Source organism: Limulus polyphemus, unplaced genomic scaffold (genome assembly GCF_000517525.1).
Source record: "Limulus polyphemus unplaced genomic scaffold, Limulus_polyphemus-2.1.2 Scaffold2609, whole genome shotgun sequence".
In the NCBI taxonomy this organism is placed as follows: domain Eukaryota; kingdom Metazoa; phylum Arthropoda; class Merostomata; order Xiphosura; family Limulidae; genus Limulus; species Limulus polyphemus.
Window position 1 is genome coordinate 84,088 of NW_013668219.1, and position 22,670 is coordinate 106,757.

The 22,670-nt window shown below is 31.7% G+C and overlaps 1 protein-coding gene across 1 annotated transcript in view; it reads left to right on the forward strand.

The window, feature by feature from the left end:
• LOC106467423 (KICSTOR complex protein SZT2-like) overlaps window positions 1-22,670 on the forward strand; it is a gene marked incomplete at its 3' end in the record, with an annotated part of 86,873 nt that overhangs the window by 6,282 nt on the left and 57,921 nt on the right. The window contains exons 2-5 of the mRNA XM_022395604.1: window positions 1,706-1,843; window positions 14,628-14,810; window positions 19,850-19,927; window positions 22,393-22,485. Of these exons, the coding sequence (XP_022251312.1) occupies window positions 1,706-1,843; window positions 14,628-14,810; window positions 19,850-19,927; window positions 22,393-22,485 (492 nt within the window). The remainder of the gene's footprint in view (window positions 1-1,705; window positions 1,844-14,627; window positions 14,811-19,849; window positions 19,928-22,392; window positions 22,486-22,670) is intronic.

The window sequence follows — 22,670 nt, forward strand, 5'->3', positions numbered from 1 at the left end:
GTTTGCTTACAGAGCTATCAAATAGAAAATCAGACCCCTACTGCCACACATCCTCTCTTTCACAATTCCTTGATAGTTCTCTCTTGCGTTTCATTATATTTTACCTATAACCAATAGAAAGTCAAGGTTTTCATCTATCAAATGACGTATTGTATAAGGTTATATTCTTAACAGAATATCATAAATTTTACTTGCAGTACAAGATTCGTTCCTGTATGAAACTTAACGATTAGCTTGGATGAATTTGTAATGGCTCTTGTCGCATAGTTAGAAAGCCAGGAAAATTTTGAGAGTTAAGTGAATTTGTCTACTTTTTGCACGTTATTAGTCAATATTCTTTGGTGCTATATTTAATCAAATAAAAATTTTTAAGTGCTTTAATATAATTACTATAAAAAATCAGACTTAACTGTCCTCAACAATTGAGAGCAAGAAAAACGAAGATTGGGTAAGTACTTTATTTCTTGTTTTTCATATTTAGTCTTTATTTATAATTATAAAAGTAACTAAAATCTATAAATATGGATCTTTCTAAGTTATTTAAGACTAAATTAGGTAAAATAAGTAATAATAATAATAATCTAATTAAAATAGTTCATGAGGCACACACGTGAGCAGCTCATGGGTAATGTAATTCAATAGTATAACACGAGCTGGACTTTCCCCGAGTGATTTACAACTTATAATGGTACAAATATTAGTTAGACACGGTTCAAAGGGCAATAAAACAATAAAATTTAATTATAAATAGATGTATACTGTTACGAACTTAGAGCTACTTAGGATAAATGAATATAGTTTCATGTTACAATTTGAAGTCATTTTAGAAAGAAAAAAGGATAATTTATGTTTATTTTGGTTTTTTTTTTCTGATGGTTACAAGGTTGATCGAATTGACTCATCCTGTTTTGAGATAGATTAGAGAAAATAACAGATAAACTATAAAGTTTTACTGAAAAAAAATCGTTTGAAATGCGTTAAGGAGGTTTCAGGGATTACACAAAGGAAATTTAAGATGAGGAAAGTACTTGTATTTTAACATGAAAATTACTTTGCACATGGATTATTCAAAACAAATACTCAATATATTCATAGACAAATCTTTATTTTATTTCATTACAAATTCTTCACTAAAAATATGTTTTTTTGTATGTGAAAGACTTGTAATATAACTGAAAGACTGCAAAATTTCTTGAAGATATACACACTGTACTGAGAGTAGTAATTATTAAATGTATAAAAAGTTTAAACAAGTACAAAAAGGTCACGTGGCCATTCAAATTGACTGAGCCCGTATTGAGAGAGTTAATATACTGTATAACTGTATATGAAAGAACTTTTTATTGCTTGTTCTTAAATATATTTAATGATTTTTCTTTAGATTTATATGTACTTACACAGTTGTATATACTGTAGAGTACCACAAAAATGCATCATTCATACAAGTAGGTAATTCGTACATGCAAACACATTTTACAAATACATACACACATCTTTCTCTCAATCTCTCTCTTACAATTTCTACCAAATGCTTTCAAAATATTTCACAAGGATACAGCTATGAAATATCTGCATCATGACAATCTGTGTATCATAAATGGCTTAACCGGATTATTGCACATTATACTTAGTTGATTCAAACTTTAATCAAATTTGAACAGAGATTACTACGAAATCAGAGTAATGACTTGTATTTCTTTTTCAGGAAGAGAAGAAAATATTAGAAGCAGAACATGTGTTTGTATTAATGAAAAAGGAATATCGTATATCTCGCAACATTCGAGCCCAGTGGTATTTTGGTCATTTAAACAAAACAATTAATGTTTTACCAAGGAAGAATTTGGTAAGTTTCACTCTTTTTTTTAATGTTTCATGTACACAAGTCTGGTATGAATAACTTTAGTGAAATACTTGCAAAGGTGGAAAGATTTGTGTGAGTCAGAAAAAGTCAACAATTCATTATACATGATTTACAAATGTTATGCATACATTGTATAGTTGCTTTTGCTTATTAACACTGGTAATTGATGTATGTATGTATGAATTTTTTGTAATCTGTAATTTTTTTCTAAAGAAAAACACCCACTTCACATATTAGTGTAAGCACTTTTCCATTTGAAATGCATTTTTGTATTGTGTGCTGTGATAATTCCAGATTGAAGAGTTTCTAAACTTAAACTTGCATATTGTAAGTTAATGAGATGTAAAATATTTGCTGTATTGAATGTACAATTAAATCAGTTACCAAATATATTGCAATCAATTAGCATGTTAAGAAATTTGCCCTCAACCAGGCTTGAACATACTCAAACATATATTTACTGTATCAGGCCAACTGCTGGGTCAGGTGATTTGCTTCACCGTCTACTCAGTTCAAATGTCCTTAGGGTATGGGCACCAGTATAATTTAACAGAAGTTATGAAATCTACCCTGACCATGACTTCATATCCATAAGAAGGGTTTCAGTATAAGGTAACATGAGTTATAGAATATATCCTGACATTGACTTGACAATCACAAGGTGGATATCAATAAGTGGTAACAAGAATTATCATATCTATCCTGACCATGACTTGAACCCAATTTCAAAGATCATGTTAGTGCTGTGAGATGAAATTTCCATCAACTGAGCTATTAAGGCTAAAGTCCAATAAAATAACTATGATTCAGGTCATTACAGTAAGATTGTTTTTGATTTGACTAACTTGTACAGATTACTCTCTAGAGTACATAGAGCTGATTTGTACTTGAGCTTGGTATCAACAATACACATTTTTCTGTCCTATGCAAGTTTTCAGTGTGTTTCTCATTAAATGTTTACTTTAAATTGTGCAACAAAACTGTAAGGGCACAAATAATATCAAATTTATTTGTTAAATCTGAAGAAAATGTTACAGCAATAATTAACACTTGACTCCTGTGCCATTTCAGAATTTTGCAATTGGTGAAATATTACTTTTTCTTGCTTTCATTTAAGGCACACTGCTTGCGTAAAGGCTAAAATTTTATGCTTGACCAAGAGTGTTTAAGTTCAACCAGTCTTATTTGTATCATGGTTGGCTTCAGACTTAGTTACAGTAATGACTATTGCCAAGTATATAAAAAAGGCACTACTGATATATGGTTGCAGCTATTCTAAATGTTGTAATTACACTATATTTTTGTTTCTGAACAGACGTAAACACTAACATCATATATAAAAGAGCAATTTAATACTTCATATATATATAGAGAGAAATAATCAGTCAAGAAGAGGCTAAAATATTATTCTTGTTGAGAAGGCAAAACACAGTAAACAAAGCGGTAAAAATATGTGGATACATCACTTTATACAGAGTTATCTGAACTACAGATTGTAAATAACTTTCACAATAGGATATATTAAAGTTATTAATATATTGTAAACATTTTTTCCACTTCAACACCCTGTAAAATTAAGTAACAATGTTGTTGAAATGGTGACAGCACAACCTAATCAACAATACTTTTAATATTTTTCATACTTCTTTGATTAAATTAAAACATATATATAGTAAAACTCATTGTTATTTAAATAATTATGGAGCATTAATTAATTAAATGTTATTTTTACTATTCAAATCAGGTGATTAAAAAAAAAGTTGCTGAAATGTTTTATTTGTATAATAAAACTAAACAACAACAACAAAAAACTAGCCAATTAGAATAAAGGTAACAGCCACATAAAGATGTGATATTATAAAAAAATAAAAAAAGAGAGAGAGAGAGAGAGAGAGAGAAAGCAAAATCTTATAAAATGGAAACCTCTGTAGGCATGTAATCTATATAAAGTTAAGTTATATAAAGATGTAATGCTATAATGGCTAAGTTAAACAAGAAAATTCAATCAAATTTGTTTCTCCTTTCTTTTACTTATGTTGCTACTATTTTCTGTTGCAATGAAAAAAGGAAAGGCCAAATTTGATGTAGTTGTGTCTTATTTAACTTAACCATTAGAATTTTTACTGTGACAGTGGTGTTGAGAAACAACACTCATCTGTTCTTACATGTGAAATGTAATATACTTTTTGGAGTTCTTTATTAGACCTTCTAGGTGAGTTTGGTGATTTAATCAGTTACTTATGAGCAGTGATTACATTGATTAGAGTTACACGTAAATTATCAAAATTAGTAATTATCCAATTATTCCAACAGCTCTTTAACCAAAATTTCAATTACATTGATTGTCACTAAAATAACTGATCCGAGTTATTGTTTCCAGTTAGTGTTTTTGCTTATTCCAACAGTCAACTAACTGAAATTAACGTTTCAAATTGTAACTATTTTTGATTATTCCACTGTTAAAGTAATTGAAATATTGCCACCAAACTTGCTCAACCTCTCTTTGTAATGCAAAGCTACTAGGGATATGTGCCACTGTTACTAATTTTGAACTTTTGACTAGAGGGAAAGCAACTGGCTGGTAGGCAGTGCTTACTACCATCTTTTTTTTTTTCTATTTTGAAACTGCTGACCAGTGGGAAAGCAACTGTGTGACAGCACCTACTGCCAGCTTTTTTTGTTGTTTCTGTTGAACTGCCTACTAGAGGGAAAGCAACTAGTTGGCTGCACCTGCTGCCAATTTTTTATTTTTTTTTGTCTGGAGGTATCTTGGTTTGATGAGCATTATACTAACCAATTAATCAAAGGTAATCGAGTAATGGGGCTGTTGATTGATTAATTAGCAAATGCCACAAATAGCCCAGGTCTTCTTCCCAATGAAACATATAAAAACCTGTAAAAAGTTATTTTTGTTCTTATCCGGTATTTCCTTTATTCTAACAGCAAATTAGACAAATCTTGAACCTATAAATTTCATTACCACAAAAGGTTTGATACTGTAGTCATAATACTATAATTATCCAATACAGATCATTAGAAATATAACAATGTTGAAGCACTTTTGATGTGGGGGGGTAGTAATTCAGACTTCATTATCTTGATCAGATTTTACATAGTAAATTTCTTTCAGAAATGCTACTCAACTCTTAATGGAACAGACAGCTGTTACCTTAAACATTATTACAGCTTTCCTTTAGTTAACTTTGGAATACTGATTTTATGACTAACATTTTACGATTGGAAACTCTGGTTATATTTGTCTTACCAGTTAGGAAGCCAGAAATGTTGAAGTTTTATACTCCATGTAAATTCGAGACAGCTTAGTTTGCTATGTGGTCATTAGCCGATCAAGTGATATGTCCACTTCCATCCCTATCTTGTTTGGTTCCTTTTTTCAAGTTCAGTAGCGAGCCCTACATTGTTTTTATTAGTTAGCAATGTTTTTTTTCCTTATACTTGCTTTTTTACTCTTTTTACAAAAAAAAAAATATGTAGTATATCAAGCTCATGCATTGTGTATGTAACACAGTAGCCTAGTTTTCAGAATATTTTTGAAACCACCAGTTATACATTTTTTGGAATATTTTTATTATGCATATTTTTTGAAAAAAAATAAATTTCTTCTGTGTAAAGAGAGAAACTGAATCCTTAGCTCCAGCTCTCCTATTGGCTATCTGCTGAACAAGGAGAAGCACATAAGTGATATTCTAAAAAGTACATCAACCTTGGCAAGTGAATTCAATGATAATTTTGTATTTTTTAACCCCACCTAGTTTGATGTTATACAGTTGTTTACTTCCTTATTTGATAGCATTGGTCCTGTTTGTATTCCAGTCATCTTGACAGGTTGGAAAACATCAAAGTTAACATTGCATAAAGTACCCAGATTGTATAATGTGGATCATTTGATTTTCATTATCATATTTAGTATAAATGCACAGGTATATATTTAAAGATTTTCACTTTGGTTATTCGTGGGTCCTTGAAATGTTTCAATTATTTAATTGTTGGGCTTTATTGATGGTTAGGTGACATTAACAGTTTAATTAGGAAATGCATACTTTAACCTATAACAAAAAGTTAAAAGTGTGAGCATTGTTATTGGTCATATTTTTTACCAACATTATATGCTAGATAGTTGGGACATTTGATTAAAGCAATGCAGTTACTAAAGGTACCCTGTGCTTCACCATAATGGTCTGCTCCAGTGCGCAGGAGGAGCTGCTACTTATAACGTTTTACTGTTGTTTTTTAATATACAACTTTGAAGTAATGAACATTATACAAATGAAAATATAGAATTTTCCATATGAGATACATTTAATGTGTGATTGATATTTAAACATTTTCAAATGATGTCTATCATCAAGAAACAACAACAACAACAACAAAATCTAACACCTCTTGAATGCTATCTAATGAACCTTTGAATTTCAAATGCAGCCCTATTGCAGCCCTATTGCCACCTAAAATCATTGTTTATTATTGCAGAAGAGTATAAGGGTAAAATATTTGTTTTACATAGTTATTTACATTTAATATGACAATATTTTTCACAAAATAGAACAAAACTAGTTATTTTGACTATGAGTATTTGTAGACTTAAAAATTCCAAGATTCTTAAATTTGTGCAGTAACATACTTTTTTTTCAAGAGGAATTCAAAGTCAAACTTTTATGTGTGTGTGTGTATATGTACGTATGTAAACTATAATAAAGGTTAGCAATATTTCTTTCACCTATAAATGGCAGTCTATGAAACTTGTGTATTCAAATTTCAAAGTTATTATCACCTTAGAAATAGTGGACTTGTAAATCCAATTATTTTTTATTAAATTAAATTTTGATTGAAAATAATTTTACATTGGGATGTCTATTTTCTTGATTTGAATATGTGAAAAGCATCTATATTTAGAGGAAAACATAAAACCCATAGTACACTATACTGTTGTGGTATTTTCTGTTGAGATTTCCCAACAAGTATTAGATAGAATTTTCCACAATAACAGCAGAGTTCTTCCTGGAAGTTTACAAGAATTTTTGCAACTGAAATGTTTTGACTGCTTTTAATGTAAGAATAATTAGGCTAGACAGGTTTGAGACAAATAAAAATTTTATTCAGATAAAAATTGAAAAGGAGAGCTCATTTATATACTCATAGATGATGGCAGACAGTCCTTACTCCTCCCTAGTCAAAATTTTCTTTCTCTTAAGACTCCAATAACAAACAAGAGCAGCAGAAAAATAGATCCTCACTCATTGGAAATGAACTGGGAGAGACCTGGATAAAGAAAGTGTGCCTGGATTTCAAACATTATCTTGCTTTCTTTGTCCAGTTGACATCATCACCTTGTGACTTCTGTTCCCTGAGAGCATTGGTCAGCTATTACATTCAGTTGATTGACATTATAGTTAGGCCAGCAGAGAATATTCCATTTTCAACTAACTTAACCCAAGCTCAAGGTACACGCTGGAATACTCTTCTAACCAGAAGAATAAAGGGTGAAGTGACTAGAACAAGATAATGCTAGCAACCCTGAAATGTGTAAAAATAATCAATAATTTAGAAAAGAAAAATACTATAACACTATATAAGGTAGGGGAAGGGAACATGGTATGCCTGCATACCACACTATAATAAAAAGAAATATTATAACAGTTGGTGGGGATTGTGACTATCCCAAAACTGTGAAAACAGTCCATAGTCTTGTGCAGACACAAAATACAAGTATGTTGCACATCAAAGATTTATTTCTAAATGATAAAGGGTGTTTCAAAATTCAGGAACTAATGAAAAATGTTATTGAAATAGCAATGTTCGTGTAGTAACTAGTTATAGGATATCATAAGGATTCATCATTGACTCTGTTAGTGAGTATCATATCTGTTCATATATGAAATGGGAAAAAAACACTATGTTATTTGTTGATTGTACATCTGACACTTCATGTGACGAACCAAAGATTACAGATGTACATCCTGTTAAACACAGTATGTGTTTTATTAAACAGTTTAATTCCTGGAATTCCTGAAATGTGCAAAAAAAACAACAAAAAACCCAATATAATCCAGTACTAAGATCTTGGCAAAAAATAAGACCCTGTAATTAAAACCTTGCAAACATACAATTTTAATCTATAAATAATATGTTAACTTAATTTCTAGTGATATTTAACTTTTGTTCTAGAAAATATATTAATCTGTGTTGTTTATTATCTTGTTTAGTGGATTATTTAGTAATTGTTAATTATAAAACCAAAGTGTGTCAGCTTGTGGTGGAAGGGTGGCTTTAATAAAATACATTTTTATTCACAAAAGACATACTTAGCCTACTTCAAAGTTTAGGAACCAGAGTTGTAACAATTCTTCCTCTAATTGGATTTTAAGAGCAAAATCATATTTAATCTTAAGGTAGTCTTAGGAGCTATTTTTTAAAGCACTAAAATAACACAAAGTTAAACATTCCACTAAAATGTTCTCACTTGCATTGTAGCTTTAATCCGAAATGAGTTGGAATATTTTGTACTACATACCTAGAAGACCAAACAGTTCACTGTTCTGTCATCTTAATGACTTCTTGTATTGTCATCTTGTCTTTCAAAATTAGAATAATCTATTAATCAATTCTATCTGAAGACATTTTACTACTTCAAAAAAACTGAAATAACTATGCTCTTCAATCATCTTCACACAAACTTGACTACTCTTACACAAAAACCTAACCCACTCTCTCAGAAATGTGTTAAGCTTTTTTAGTATAGACTACTTTCCTTAATATGCCATATATAAAATCAATATGTACACCTCAAGCTAATCAGTTAAGAAGGAAAATTTTAGTCTAAAAATAATTTCATAGGGATAGTGACAGCTCTGTATTTGCTAAATTGTAAGATAAAACTGAATACTATCATACATATTTACAGTTTACATAAATGACAGTAATAGATACATTCCTATGGAAAACTCCATGAAACTATTAATTGACTGATTGTTTAAAATATTCAAAATAAGGAACTAAATCAAATTAGTAACATGCACATAGCAATATCTTGTAAATGAAAACTTGTGAACTGTTATGTATATATGTTGGAAGAATTCCTCTGGACTGTATATGCATTTTCCATAGAAAACTATAATGAAAACTGTATGGTAACTTAAAAGATTTAACATTTCTCAAATATCAAGGAGGTATAAACCAATGAGTTTACTCTTGGATTAAAGTGAGAAAGAGAGAAAAATTCATAATGGAAGCATCAGCAATCATAATCCAATTAATACTAAGCAACCTTTAAGGTTAATTTTGTTAATGTAATTAACTTGTTTTTCTTTTTAATGATTGACTGTTGTCATTTAATAAACACAATTACAATGCTTAATTTATATTTATGAAAATAGCATAATTCTATGACTTTTAAGCTAATGTTAAGACATTATCATAGTTTTGATCATAATTAATCGTAGAACCTACCTGTTCGAAAATGTCTGCATGTGCCAAGACATACCAATGTATGAGTGGTTTCAAAAAAGGTAGGTGTAGATTTTGGTGAGTGGGAAAAACCTAAACATTCGACACAATATTGTTCAAATAAAAATGAGTGTTAAAAGTTAAAAGAAATCTCAAGACTTTGTATTACATATAATTTATCATGATATGAAGTCAAAATTATGATTAAATGCATACATTTTAGGTATTTGCAATTTGTATATACACAAATCTTTATAATGCCAAACTTTAATGCACATGCATGAAAATGAACCTAGTAGTGCATCAGCCAAAACATTATTGTATGATCTTGGTAGTTATTGAATTATGTTCTTCTAAGAACACTTTAAATGTCATTAAAACAGAAAAAATACCTTGAATAAGGCTCTTTTGAAACAATACTTAGTACCTTTAAAATTTGATTCCAGACTTAACATCAGATCTTAATTTTAATAATGTCTTAAAGCATTGTTTAATAAGTAGACAATTTAAGACCAGTCATGAAATTTAACAGCTCCATTCCTACTGTCTTGAAATAAGACAGTGGAGACAGGTTCTTTATATAGCTAACATCTTGTTAAGTCATTTGAATGTATAGTGTACTGAAAAGTGTTGTGTTAATAAACTTAGATTAATCACATACATGTATGGATATTTTCTCAAACTTTGGGTCATAACCTACTGCTGGATCATAAGAGGTATAGCAGTGGGTTGCAGAACAAGATACAGTAAAGCATAGATATATTTTAGTATAAAATCATTTATAGAATAATCATCAAAAATTGTTTTTGAACAAACAAAATAAATCCACTTAACATAAGAACACTACTAGACTTTATTGAAATATATTAAAACAGTTATATTCCTCAGTGGAGCATGGGTCCCAGAAAGTTGGATGGTGGTCATAAGTTGTGGAAATCTGAAGACTTGTGTTGTAGAATAAATATAATTTGATATTTAACAAAAATAGTGTTAAACATTTAGTACAAGGACTAGACATTCAAATATTGTTCTTAATGCAGAAAAGTTTTTCTCACTGTTGCTGCTAAATTCACTTGAAGACCAGTATGTATGAAGCATTATTTGATTTGTTTATAGTCTGAAAAAATTGCTTCAGTTCCTACTTTCAGGCCCTTCTAAAAAGGGGTATTAATTGTTAATTTACAATGGTCTTTATTCTGGTTTTAAGATTCTTATTGACAATTTAATAATTCAAGAAATAGTATTGATTGCATATTTTCGACAGTTTTTTTTTTTCCAAACTCTATGATATAGAGATTTTAATACCCTTGATGAGAGAATTAATTCTTTGATAGGGCAGTAATTGTTGGATGTTAAGACCATATGAAAGAGGATATTAAATTGTGAATGAATACCTTAATTTCAGAAAGTATATTTTTATGTGGATGGAAGAAAGGTTGCCTGAATAACAATTGCAGGCTTAGAAAACCATGTTGCCATGTAACAAATCTTGTGATAAATTATGTTAAAATCAGTTGGTACTAGCATTTAATTTAGATGTTGAGGACTAATCAGGAAAGATAACATTTTAGTGAGTACATAGTTAAACTATAAATATATTTTACCCATAATAAAAGACCTTATTTTAGTGGTTAGTTACTCTGAATTAGAACAACATATCAAATTAACTTAAATTATTTAGCAAGACCTACATGTAGTGATCACTAGTTTTTCATATCTGTTCATCAGTAGAGATCTAAATTCTGCTTTTTCACACACCTCAGGTATTATGTTAAAGGCTGTTTGGAATATTTCTACCTGGAGGGTGCTACAACATTATTTTTGTCAATAAGTGGCTTCCATACTATTAAGTTTTGCCAGCAGCTAATACCCACTTAATACAGGCCTCACCTCGTATCTACTATGAATATCTTTTACAATAATGATAAAACCTATAATGAATTTTTCAAGTAATTATTGCACAGTTAAGTCAATCTGTGATATGCCAACTCAGTCAGATTAAAAGTTAATTCAAGTACTACCTAACATTTGAAAATACGCCATATGTTACAGTATGTTTTCATTAAATGAACATTTCAAGTGTAATTTGAGGGTCCTTAACTTGTCAAGGTGCAAATTACACCATATACCCAATGTATACTGTCATTACAAAGATGGATGGCCCACATAGTATTTTCTCTGTAACACTAAAGGTTTTTAGCTGCAAAATAAATAACAATGTAAAATTACAGTGAGCATATTTGTGTACTGTGTTCAATCAAACAAACATGTAAGTATGATATTAACAACCTCATTGAAGCTTTATTTTTTTTTTAGAAATGAGCCTTCTGAATTTTTATTGTGTTAAAACAAGGAAAACAACAATTTAGTACACATATTTGTTAGGAAGTTTTCCACTAGTGCGTTGAGATATTCACTGTAAAGGTGTACATGGATTTTAAAAAGGAGATGAAACCTACTAGATAATCGAGTGAAGAGAGGTGCCAATGATATGTGCAACCACCATTTTGTACTTGGAACTCTGAGAATCAAACTGACCTCACTACAAGTTAACAAAGCAAAGGCAGTGATGGCAATGTTTGCCATCACCTTGCAAAATAGATTTGCTGCTCATAAGACACTAGTAGATGAAAAGCCATTGGATGAATATAGGACTCTTCTGAAAGATGCATGGCAGGAGACATGCACAGAGGTCTTGAACAAGAAGGAAAGACAACATAAAGAATGGCTATCAGCTAAAACATGGAAATTGTTAGAGGAAAGGAAATAATTCAAGCAAGAAATCAACTGCTGTGGAAATATCACAGAGAAGGAGCTTCAAACTAGGTGCTAGTTTTCAAATATACAGATAAAAAAAAGTGCCAGAATAAACAAAAGCGAATTCTGTGATGATCTTCGCAATGAAAGCATAAGTTGCAGACAAGAGAGACCTAAGGACACTTTACCAAACCACCAGACTTCTGTCAGGCAAAAATGGGACTCAGTCAAAACCAATAAAAAACAAAGCAGAAAAGATTATCACAAAGGAGGCATTGCATAGGTCAAGATGAGCTGAGTAATTTGATTTGAAAAGCCCAAAATTCCATCAGTAAAATCCTGCTAAATGCTGTCACCAGTCCACCAAGAAGAGTAGAAATTCGTAAAGCCTTGAAGCAACTAAAAAGTGAAAAAAGCTGCTGGACTTGATGGCATAGCCCTAGAAGCATTGAAAACCAATCTTCACACCACTGTGGAGATGCTTCACATGCTTCTACAAAAACAATTTGGAAAGAAGTGCAGATTCTATCTGAAAGAAAAACTGGTAACCTAATCAAACTACTTAAGAAAGGAGACCTAGGATAGTGCAATAACTTGTGTCTCCTGTTGCATGATAGGCAACACATGCAAACAAAAACAAACAGTCTGACCATGAAAGCAGTAAAGACAGGACTTATGATGCACACAGGGAAAATAAAAGTAATGAAGATCCACACTAAGCAGGAACAGACCATCACATTGAATGAGAATAGCCTAAAAGAAGTGGAAAAATCCACTTAACTGAGTAGTATTGTGTCTATCACTGGAGACACAGATTAAGATATAAAACACAGAACAGGGAAGGCTGGCTATGTTTTCAACACATTAAAGTCAGTTTGGAACTCAAAGGTATTCTCTTTAAGAAACAAACTCAGTATTTTTAATAGCAACATCAAGTCAATCCTGCTACATGGCTCTGAAACATATGTAGAGTAAATGCCACCACATTAAAAACTCTAGACTTTCATCAACAGATGTTTATGGAATATCTTGTGAACTAAGTGGCCATTAACCTTTAGTAACAATGATCTATAGTAGAAAATCAACCAAGATCTAATCTTTGCCCAAGCTGCCAAAAGAAAATGTGGCTGGATTGGACATACCTTTAGGAAACCAGTGGACAACATCATCAGACAAGCTCTCGAGTGGAACTTAAAGGAGAAAAAGAAAAGTGGGCCATATGAAAAGAAGTCAGCCCAAAACTGTGTTTGATGTTGAGCTATTGTTGAAGCTGTATGCATCATTTGGAGTTTCAAAGTGTAAATCATTTGTAGGCTATTTTAATTTAGAAATTTATAGTGTTCACTAGAGGGATTTTGATGTGAAGTTATGAGTGTGTGACATCTGAATTTTCTTTTAGAGTTTAAGAAATGGCATGAAAGATATAAAAACAAGAGGATTGGATTGATTATTAAGTTAGTAAGTGGGTTAGTTAATTTGTCTGTTACTTAGTCCGTTAATCTAGTTTTGTTAATTTGAGTTTGTTTAAATGTAGTACTAGAGATACGGGAGAAGTTAGCATATAAGTGAATAGTGCTATTTACAAAATTATGTGTATTGCTTGGTGAACTTGGTAGAACTTGTAGTAGAAGAAGAGTAATGCTTTCATTTTCATTAAGTGGACTTGAAATTGCATTATTGTTTACCAAATTGGTGCGGATAGTCTTGTTGCTTCATGCCAATAAATCTCAAACAACTTTACCAAATATTTTGAAATAATCAACCCAACCTAAAAGCAGTTACTTTTGTATTTAGGCCTAGCATGAAATATAGAGCTGCTAAATATGTTTTAAAAATTTTTGTTCTACATGTAGGAGAAAATGTTGATTCTGCACCGAGGGTCTAATCTAGAACAAAGATAGATATAAAATAACAATACAGTTAATTATGGATATTTATGAAGTACAAATTTTATGTTAAATTTTAGCTTAGAGTGTAATTTAAATGTGTGAGTTTACAGCTTTATTACATTTCTACAAGAGTTCAAAGCTCTTACCTCTGGCATGCAATGTACACTAGTTGTCACTATCCACTGAAAATAACTATAATAATATTTCGTACAAAATAAAGAAACAAGGTAACCATCTCCTTACTACTAATTCATAGTATCAAAAACACATTTTGTAATACACATGGATGCTGTACTATCTTTTTTTTTGGTATCTGTTAAGCATGACTGTGCTATATGATCCAGAGCATAAATGTAAACAAGGATGAAGGATGGGTGTATATAGGAGTTTTTCAGTGGTAATATTAATTTCTTTGCATCAGATTAAGTGAAGAATTCTGAAAATAATTATTGCAAAGTAAAGAACAAAAATGTGATATTAGTTATCTAGCTTTGTGTATTTATAACAAAAGAAATTTTGTTACAACACGACTGACGTATGTACAGGTATTTAATACATGCTTACTTGTTCATGATCAGGTTCTTTGTTCATGTATTTTTTAAAGGTATCTAGTAAGCCTATCTTTGTTTGAGTAATTGTTATATTGTACTTATTAGGCTGAGTTCACAGAAGAAATTGGGGTAGTTTCTGTCCTCCCAAAGACATGTCCTGAAGATTGGAACCCTGAAGAAAGTCACAAATACCAGTATCGTGTCACACCCTTCACGAGAACGATGTTTTTTGCACGTCAGTATCGTGTTGTGTTTTGCTTGGATCTGAGCTCATCAGTTGGTACAGTGGTAAGGATATGTTTTTTGATGCACATTGGTATTTCTTGTTAGCTATAGAAATAGTTGGTGAAAAGTTAGGTTAAAATAATTGTGATATTTCATCATATCTATGAACTGGTTTGTAGTGAAAGTATGCAATGTTTGCCCTTTCTGAAAATAATTATAAAATGCAGTGAAATTTCCATTTTTAAGCACTAATATGGACCATACATGCATGTGTTTTCAATGTTTAAAACTCTTTGCTTATACTTATCAGGAAAAGTAATATTTAAAAAAATCATTTTTAATATGAGTGTAGAAGTGGGTATAGACTGAAGAAATTATAGAATTAGAAAAACTCGTTAATAAATATAAAGCACTTTCTTCTATTATTGGTGGTGTGCTTTTTTAATTAACGAACTTAACACAATTAGTTTAATTATCTTCTCTTTTTGTCCTCTAATTATAGTTTAGGTTTTTTTAGAAGAGTTATAAAAAAATGCTATTTAAACTCCATAATACAAGTACTTTAAAGTAGATAATGGCAAATATAAAGTAGCAAAGTGAAATTAAGTCAATTAAAAGTGGTTGAGTAGAGGATTAAATGTTGTTTGGAGCTTTATTGTGGAACTATTTTATTACTTTTATAGCAGAAAAATGTGAGAAATCAAAAGTGAGGCTGAATATTTTGAGTTTAGTTGAAACTATTGTTTCTTTAAATTTTATCAAAAGCATTTTTTGGTTTGAAATTGTCATTTGGGTTGAACTTTCTTTGACATATAGAAAAATATACTTGTTATTTGGGTATATAATTTAAATTACTGTATTAAGTATTGGTGAGTCAGCACCACTAAAGCTCGGTAAAAGATCTTTGGTGCTATGTTCACTTGCATATAGTATTTGGAAAATGCTGATGTAGGTCAGGGTTTCAGTCAATATTGAATAATGAATTCTGTTTAGACTCATATTTTTAAAGGGATTTATTAATGGAGGAATGTTTATGCACCATTTGTACTTTATATTAATACATAGCATCATATTGAGTAATTTAATCAAGTACTAAGCTTGTGGAGTAGTAATATTTGTAGTAAGTTTTCTATGTTCTGAAACATGTACTTGAATTGATCTGTATCACGAAGTTGTACTTCTATATAGTGTAATGGGAAGAAATTCTGCAAATGCTTTAAAAAATTGTCCTTACAAATAAAAAGAACAAAATCTATTCCTTTATACATTCTGTGAAAGAAAATTAGGGATGCAGAAACACTTCTCTCCTCTCCACAGAACAGCTATTACCTTCTCCATCTGCTGATGTTTTGTCCTTTTCAAAAATCTTTTATGGAACCCCCACTCTTACACACATTAATATGTATTGTGCCATCCTAAGATGTAATCATTATTAGACTCTAGATCTCCACCAATAGGAGGGGCAACACCTCTTCCATATGCAATAAACTTAGAAGCACTAGTGTTGTAACAAAACGCTTACTTTTTTTTCCTCAGGACTGCTTTATTTAGATGGTGTTAAGATGTTTTTTTCTTAAGAATTGCCAGGTTTTTGTCTATTATTTGCAACATTTTGTTATAATTTTTAATGTAGTCTTTCTTTCCTTAATTTTCTTGAATATGAGAAATATACCAAATTTTATATGTCTCAGTTATAACTTTGATTTGAATAATCTCTGCTGACTTTGGTTTCTTGATATTTTTTTTTTATCAGTGAGCCGCACCAGATTTCTTATTCTTTACAGCTTCCTGGACTTGCTCCATCTCCTGTTCCTGGTCCTGTTGTTATTATCCAATGTCCCCCCTTTTCTGAGGACTAGTCATCACTGGTTTGGAGGTGACTTGTTTCTGGAGTTACTCCTCAGCTCCAGTTTGGTGGGAACTTATCTCTCCAACTTTCTAATGTAATTATTGGGTTACTCAGGTTCTTTATCATGGTTTTCCCCTATCCTTTCACCTCATCTGATTAAAATAATAATTCCTTGATCACACTTTGGGGTTTTAATTTCATCTTTTTGTTGTTCTCATGAAGGTAGGAGGTTTGTGACCTGTCTTAGATCTGCCCCATTTGAACAAACTTTGGTAGTCCTTGAGTTAAAATGAACCATTTTCTCAGTCTGAGGTGGGTACTCTCCCAATATGTGGATGACCAGGATTGATGTCTCAGATACTTTCTCCACATTCTGATTTGTCCACTCTCTTTTCATATCGTTCAGTTTTTTTACAACACTCAAATATTATGTTTACTGTCTTTTCCTACAGGTTGGCTACAGCCCCATATGTTTTCAGTCAGGTTTGAAGTGCTTTTGCTTGGAGATTACATTCCATAGGCCTACTGTTCCATTATTCTATGGATGTTTGTCCTCTACTTGTCTTCTTCAGTGTGGCATCCACTTTTGTAATCTTCTTTCTCCTTTGGGAGCTGTCTTGTTTGGGGTGGCTGGTTTGACTTTCCTGTTCAGTCTTGACTTCCATCCAATTTCTCATTCACTTGGGGGGTCTGTCTCAATTCATGTGTGTGGCATAGTTGGTCTTTTCCTTTAAGTCTTTGAGATGGGGATCTTCTGATATCAAGGCTCTCATGTTTCCTTTTTTTCCTGCACAAAAGGTTTTCTCTCTCTTTGGGAATTCTCTTGTCTTGAATCTCTTGTTCCTCTCTGATATATCCAGGTGCATTCCCTTTAGTGGATTCTGGTCAATCAGTGCAAGTATATCCAGAAATCTACTGTTTTTGCTTGTGTTTTTTCCAATATTTCAGCTCTTGCTGTCATAGTGGCTTACTCAATCTCATAAAACCTTGGACATCCCTTTACTCCCCACTTCAAATCGCATCTTTTTGGAGCCCCCAGTATTTCAGTAGTAACTTTAAAGGTTTATAGCGTTCAGATATTTGGGTTTCCATACCTGTGGAGGGTGCAGCTCAGGTAGCAAATTGTGTAGCTTTGCACTTGACAACAACCAAACCTAGGAACAAAACCTGTCAGTTAATTCCTTTTTGTTCAGGTAAGGTGCAGTTCTGACTTTCTGATCTATTTCCAGAGCTTGGTCTCCAGAGGATTGGTTTCTCTATATCAATGTCCTCAGTATGTTGGCTGTTCAACCAGCTTGCCATCATATTCTGACTTGTCTCTCTGGCCTTCTTATCATGATCCATTCAGGTACCCCTGTTATATCTTCCATCCATTGATAGGGAAGCACTTGACTTGCTATCAGAACCTCTGTTTTCCATGCTGTAGACTTTTTTTTTGAACCCACGATCATTAAGTTTATTTGTCGGTCTATTATGTTTCTGAAGTTTTGGCCCTGTTGACATATTGACTATCTTTTCTAGACTGGATCCTTCTCATAGAATGGAATCTCCATACTTTGGTGTTTTCATTGAATTTACTCTCATTTTGGATGTCTTATCATGGCTGTATAACTGACTTGCCTCATCGCCTAATTTATACTCTCTTGGTTTCTGATCTCACTACAGTTCTGACAGTGGTTTTTCTGAGTGTTGATTTGTTCAGATTTTGTATATACCTATCCTTCTCATTATATTCCTATTTCTATTATCAGTGGTTCAGTTTGGTTTTGTGCTTGATCTTCCATCTCTTCACTGACCATCTTCCTTTTACAGTTTTTACAGATCTATTCTGAGCCTTTTTCACCAGTTCTCCTCCTTGTTCAATTTCTCATCTGGACTGGAACCTTTGCTTAGATATCAGGGCTCTCATATATTCTCTGTTTGAACCATTGGCCACCTGTTCATCGCTGTTCCATTTTTCACTTAAGACATATTCTTCTCCTTACATGTGGGAGCCATTGTGCTGACAGTTTTGCTTCATATGCCTCACACTCTCTATGACAGGGGCAGGTTGATATTAATTCATGATAGCTCATTCCTCCTTGAAACTTGCGAGGGATTGGATAATTTCACCAGTCAACTCTCCCTCCTTCCATTTGTTACCTTTATAGTTGTTCTGACCTTTATCATCTCCTTTGTTTTGTTTTGTTCATTGTTGTCTCATTTGTACTGCTTTCTTTCAAACACTTCCCTCTTCACAAAATGTTTTAACAAAAGAGAGAATGATTTTACAACATGGAGCATCTCTGTATCAAATTTCCCTTCTGAAAGCTCTCCGAGTTGCAACAACAGAGCCATATTTAAAGTAGTTCCCCAATTTTAAATCGTGTTGGCACATCTTGATGCTTTATCATTCCAATCTTCAAGGACTCACCTGAAACAGACAAAAAATAAAATTATTCAAATCTCTAGTTATGCTTAGAATTATCAAATAAGAATGTGTCAGATATAAATGACCCACCCTATACAATTTGATACCAAACTTATTAACATATATTCATAAAGTAGTAGTTCAATAAAATTTTGAATGTAAGTCTACAAATGTGATGACATGCCCTCTGACCTCTACCCGTAGCAAAAGGGTGAAACCAGGATTATATTCATTTTGTAAATTTATTCAAAACAAAACTAAAACATGTTACCAGTGAGTCACATTGGTAATTAAGTGAGGGAATAAAATCACTAACTTCTAAATATGTAATATTCCTTTTTTCATTTTTAAAAGTTTAATGAACACATGTAGGTTCTTTATCCACCATGTGAATCCAAAAAATGAACCAGAATTTATATTCATGGAAAAAAATGAGATACCTTATGATATAAACAGTTTTACATATTTATGTGAGTGTGTGTTTAAATTAAGGATTCTGCTTTATTTATTATACTCAGTCATGTCTGACATTAAGGATAGGTAACATAGGTGGCTGCCTAAGGTATCAAATTCTTGGGGGCTTGAGTAGCCTTAATTTCTACTTAGGGCACTAGTTAAGCCATCACCAACCCTGTACTCAGTGTATATTTGTACTAAACTAATATACAGTAATTACTTGTTGTGCATTTAAAGTGTTGGAAGCACTATTAGGCTTTTGCAAATTAATTTCTACAGAATGTGTTCATTAAAAAAATTATCATTAGTGATGTGCTATTGTTACCACTTAAGGTTGTTTAATTTATAATGCCAGTGCATTTTGTAATGGTTTACAATTTATTACAGGATATACAGCATGGAAGTATCTTGTTTGATGAGATCTATCAAGTACTTAGAAAATGTACAAAAGGAGCAGTAAAACCGGTTTGTGCAAATTTTGTAGTAGATGTTTAAGTTCATTACTGAAAAACTATGAATTTTTAGTCTTGGAAAATATATATTATAATTATTATAAAAATAATTGACTTTTAAAGTAAAAACTTGTTTTATGTTTGTCTTTAGTTTGAAAACAATTAGAAGAACAGATAAGACAAACATTTTCATCTTATTGTACATAGTATTATGTCATCAAGAAATTAATATTGCTTTTTTTAGATGAAAAAACTCAAACAACTTGTATATCAAAACAAAACATTTATTAAATGAAATAGTCTCCATTTTTATCGATGATGCTTTTCCATCTTATGATCACGTTGTTAATGCCCTGATTAATGAAATCACTTGGCTTAGAAGCAAAAAACATGTCAATCTCGTGTTTAACACCTCCCAAATTTGCATATGTTTTCCCATTAAGATGGAGTTACAGCAAACAAAAAAGATGGTAACTACATCTAGAGAATATAATGGGTGGGGGAGAACTTCTAAACCCAACTCCATAATCTTGTGTTGTGTCAAACGTGCCACATGTGGACATGCATTGTCATGGAGAAGAATAACACCTTTCCAATTGACAAGTGAAGGGCTTGATTTAAATGTTCCAGTTGCTGACTATAGATATTCTGCATTGACAGTTTGCTGTGGATTGAGAAGTTTGAAATGAATTACTCCTTTGATGTCCCACGAAATGCAAAGCATCACTTTTTACAGATGGAGTCCAGGTTTTGGGGTCGGAAGTGGTTTTTGTGTAGGACTGAGCCATTGTTTTTGGCGTTCAATATTCGCATAGAGAATCCATTTTTCATCACCGGTGACAATTCTGTCCAAAAATGGTTCACGCGCATTACGCACCAGAAGAGACGAAGCAATGTTCACACGTTGAAAACGATTATCATCGGAGAGTTTGTGAGGCACTCAAACACCTTATTATGGAGTTTTCCCATATTCCTTAGATGTTTACGTATTGTTTCATTAGAGACATGCAGTTTCAGGGCCATTTCACGAGTGTGTTGTCTTGGGTTAGACTCAACAAGCATCTTCAGTGCATCAATATCAATTCCAACATGTCGGCCCCTGCCATCGCAGTTTTTAAGACTAAAGTCACTTGAACGAAATTTGCTGAACCATCGTTGACACTTATGAACATTCAAAATATTTCATAATCTTCTTTGATATTCTTTGTGCTTACAGAGATGTTGTTTCCCTTCTTGTATTCAAACAGCATTACATGCCGAATGTGTGTCTCTTCGTGTGCCATCACAATAAGGGATTAGAGTATGCTAAACTTTACACATTATATAGACTACACTAAAGTGACATTTAGGCAGTTCATTTAACTATTATACATGATGTACGTTTTGTGGGGGGGTGGTTAATGAAAATGTTTGAAACGTGACATTAATTTCGTGATGACCTAATATATGTAGAATTTTTTATTTTTAAAATTAATTGGTAGCTAAAGAAAAAAAAAATTATTTAAGCACAGCCAAGCTTATTATTAAAGGGAACAGATAATCTAAAATTTATTTTGTCAATTACCATTTCAAATGTCAAGGATTTAGTATTCATAAAAAACCTTTGCTGTACTAGATGTACATTTAGATGGTATTTTATCTTACCATCTGCTGTTTAATGTTGAACATAGATTATTAAAAGAAAATGTAAATAAGTAGCCATTTGTTATGACTTGACACATCTCATCTGTGTAAATAGTTTTGTGAACTTTTGTTTGACTTGCTGACTTGTTAAATCATGATTTTTCACTACAATTGTAATGCAATTTAAAGGAATCATTTTGTGAAAACATAATCAGATATGTTTGAAAGCATTTTGTATTTCTTATGAATTGATATTTAATGACTATTACATTAATCACACCAAATGGAATTTTTTTCGAGTTGTTAGCATAACTCATTTATAAGCTTCTGAAAATACTTTTTCATGTAGTTGGTAAAAGATTGACTTGAGAACTTGTGAAACAAATTCTAAGATTTATTCTAAATTTATTTTCATTGACTGCAGATTTATGGATAGTGAAATTATTCTTTACTAATGTATCCATAAAATTATTTTTCAAAACTCAAGACACTAGACTGCATGGCCCCACAATGCAAACCTAGGTTTCTATATTGTATTAAGGAAGTTATGAGATATAGTTATCCTTGCAAGAACTTTTGAGAAGTTTGTATTTGTATTTTTGTGCTGAAATATGTGTTTGCTGAAGTTTTGTTAATTGTGTTTATATGTTTATTGGTAACTAAAAGGGCTGCATGTAGCTCTCCTATTCCCATTTTTCTAATATTTGGTGGAATCATGGAGTTTTGCAGGGAAATTTTTGCCTATCATCTTTGTTCTAAAGAAGTAGATTGTATCATGGAACATTGGTGGAATTATCTCTATTTTCTTTTAGTTTTGAATATTCTATTCTACTTTTTTCTTTATAATTTCACTAGTTTGAGATTCCTGGTAGTGGATTCCTCTTCAGACCTAACATCTATGTTACTGTTATTGCCCATATGCCATTCTACAGATCAGGAGTTAATCAAGTGAGTTTTTTTATTTAAATCTCTCTATTTTTTCTTTTATTCTTTCATCATGTTAATAAGAGAAGAGCTTAAATGTTTATCAAGTGTAACTAAAACAATATTCAAGATTGCTATTCAAATGTTTGTGTTCAAAGCGTATGCTATTTTATAGAATTTGATTTTTGATGAAATGCATTATAATGTTT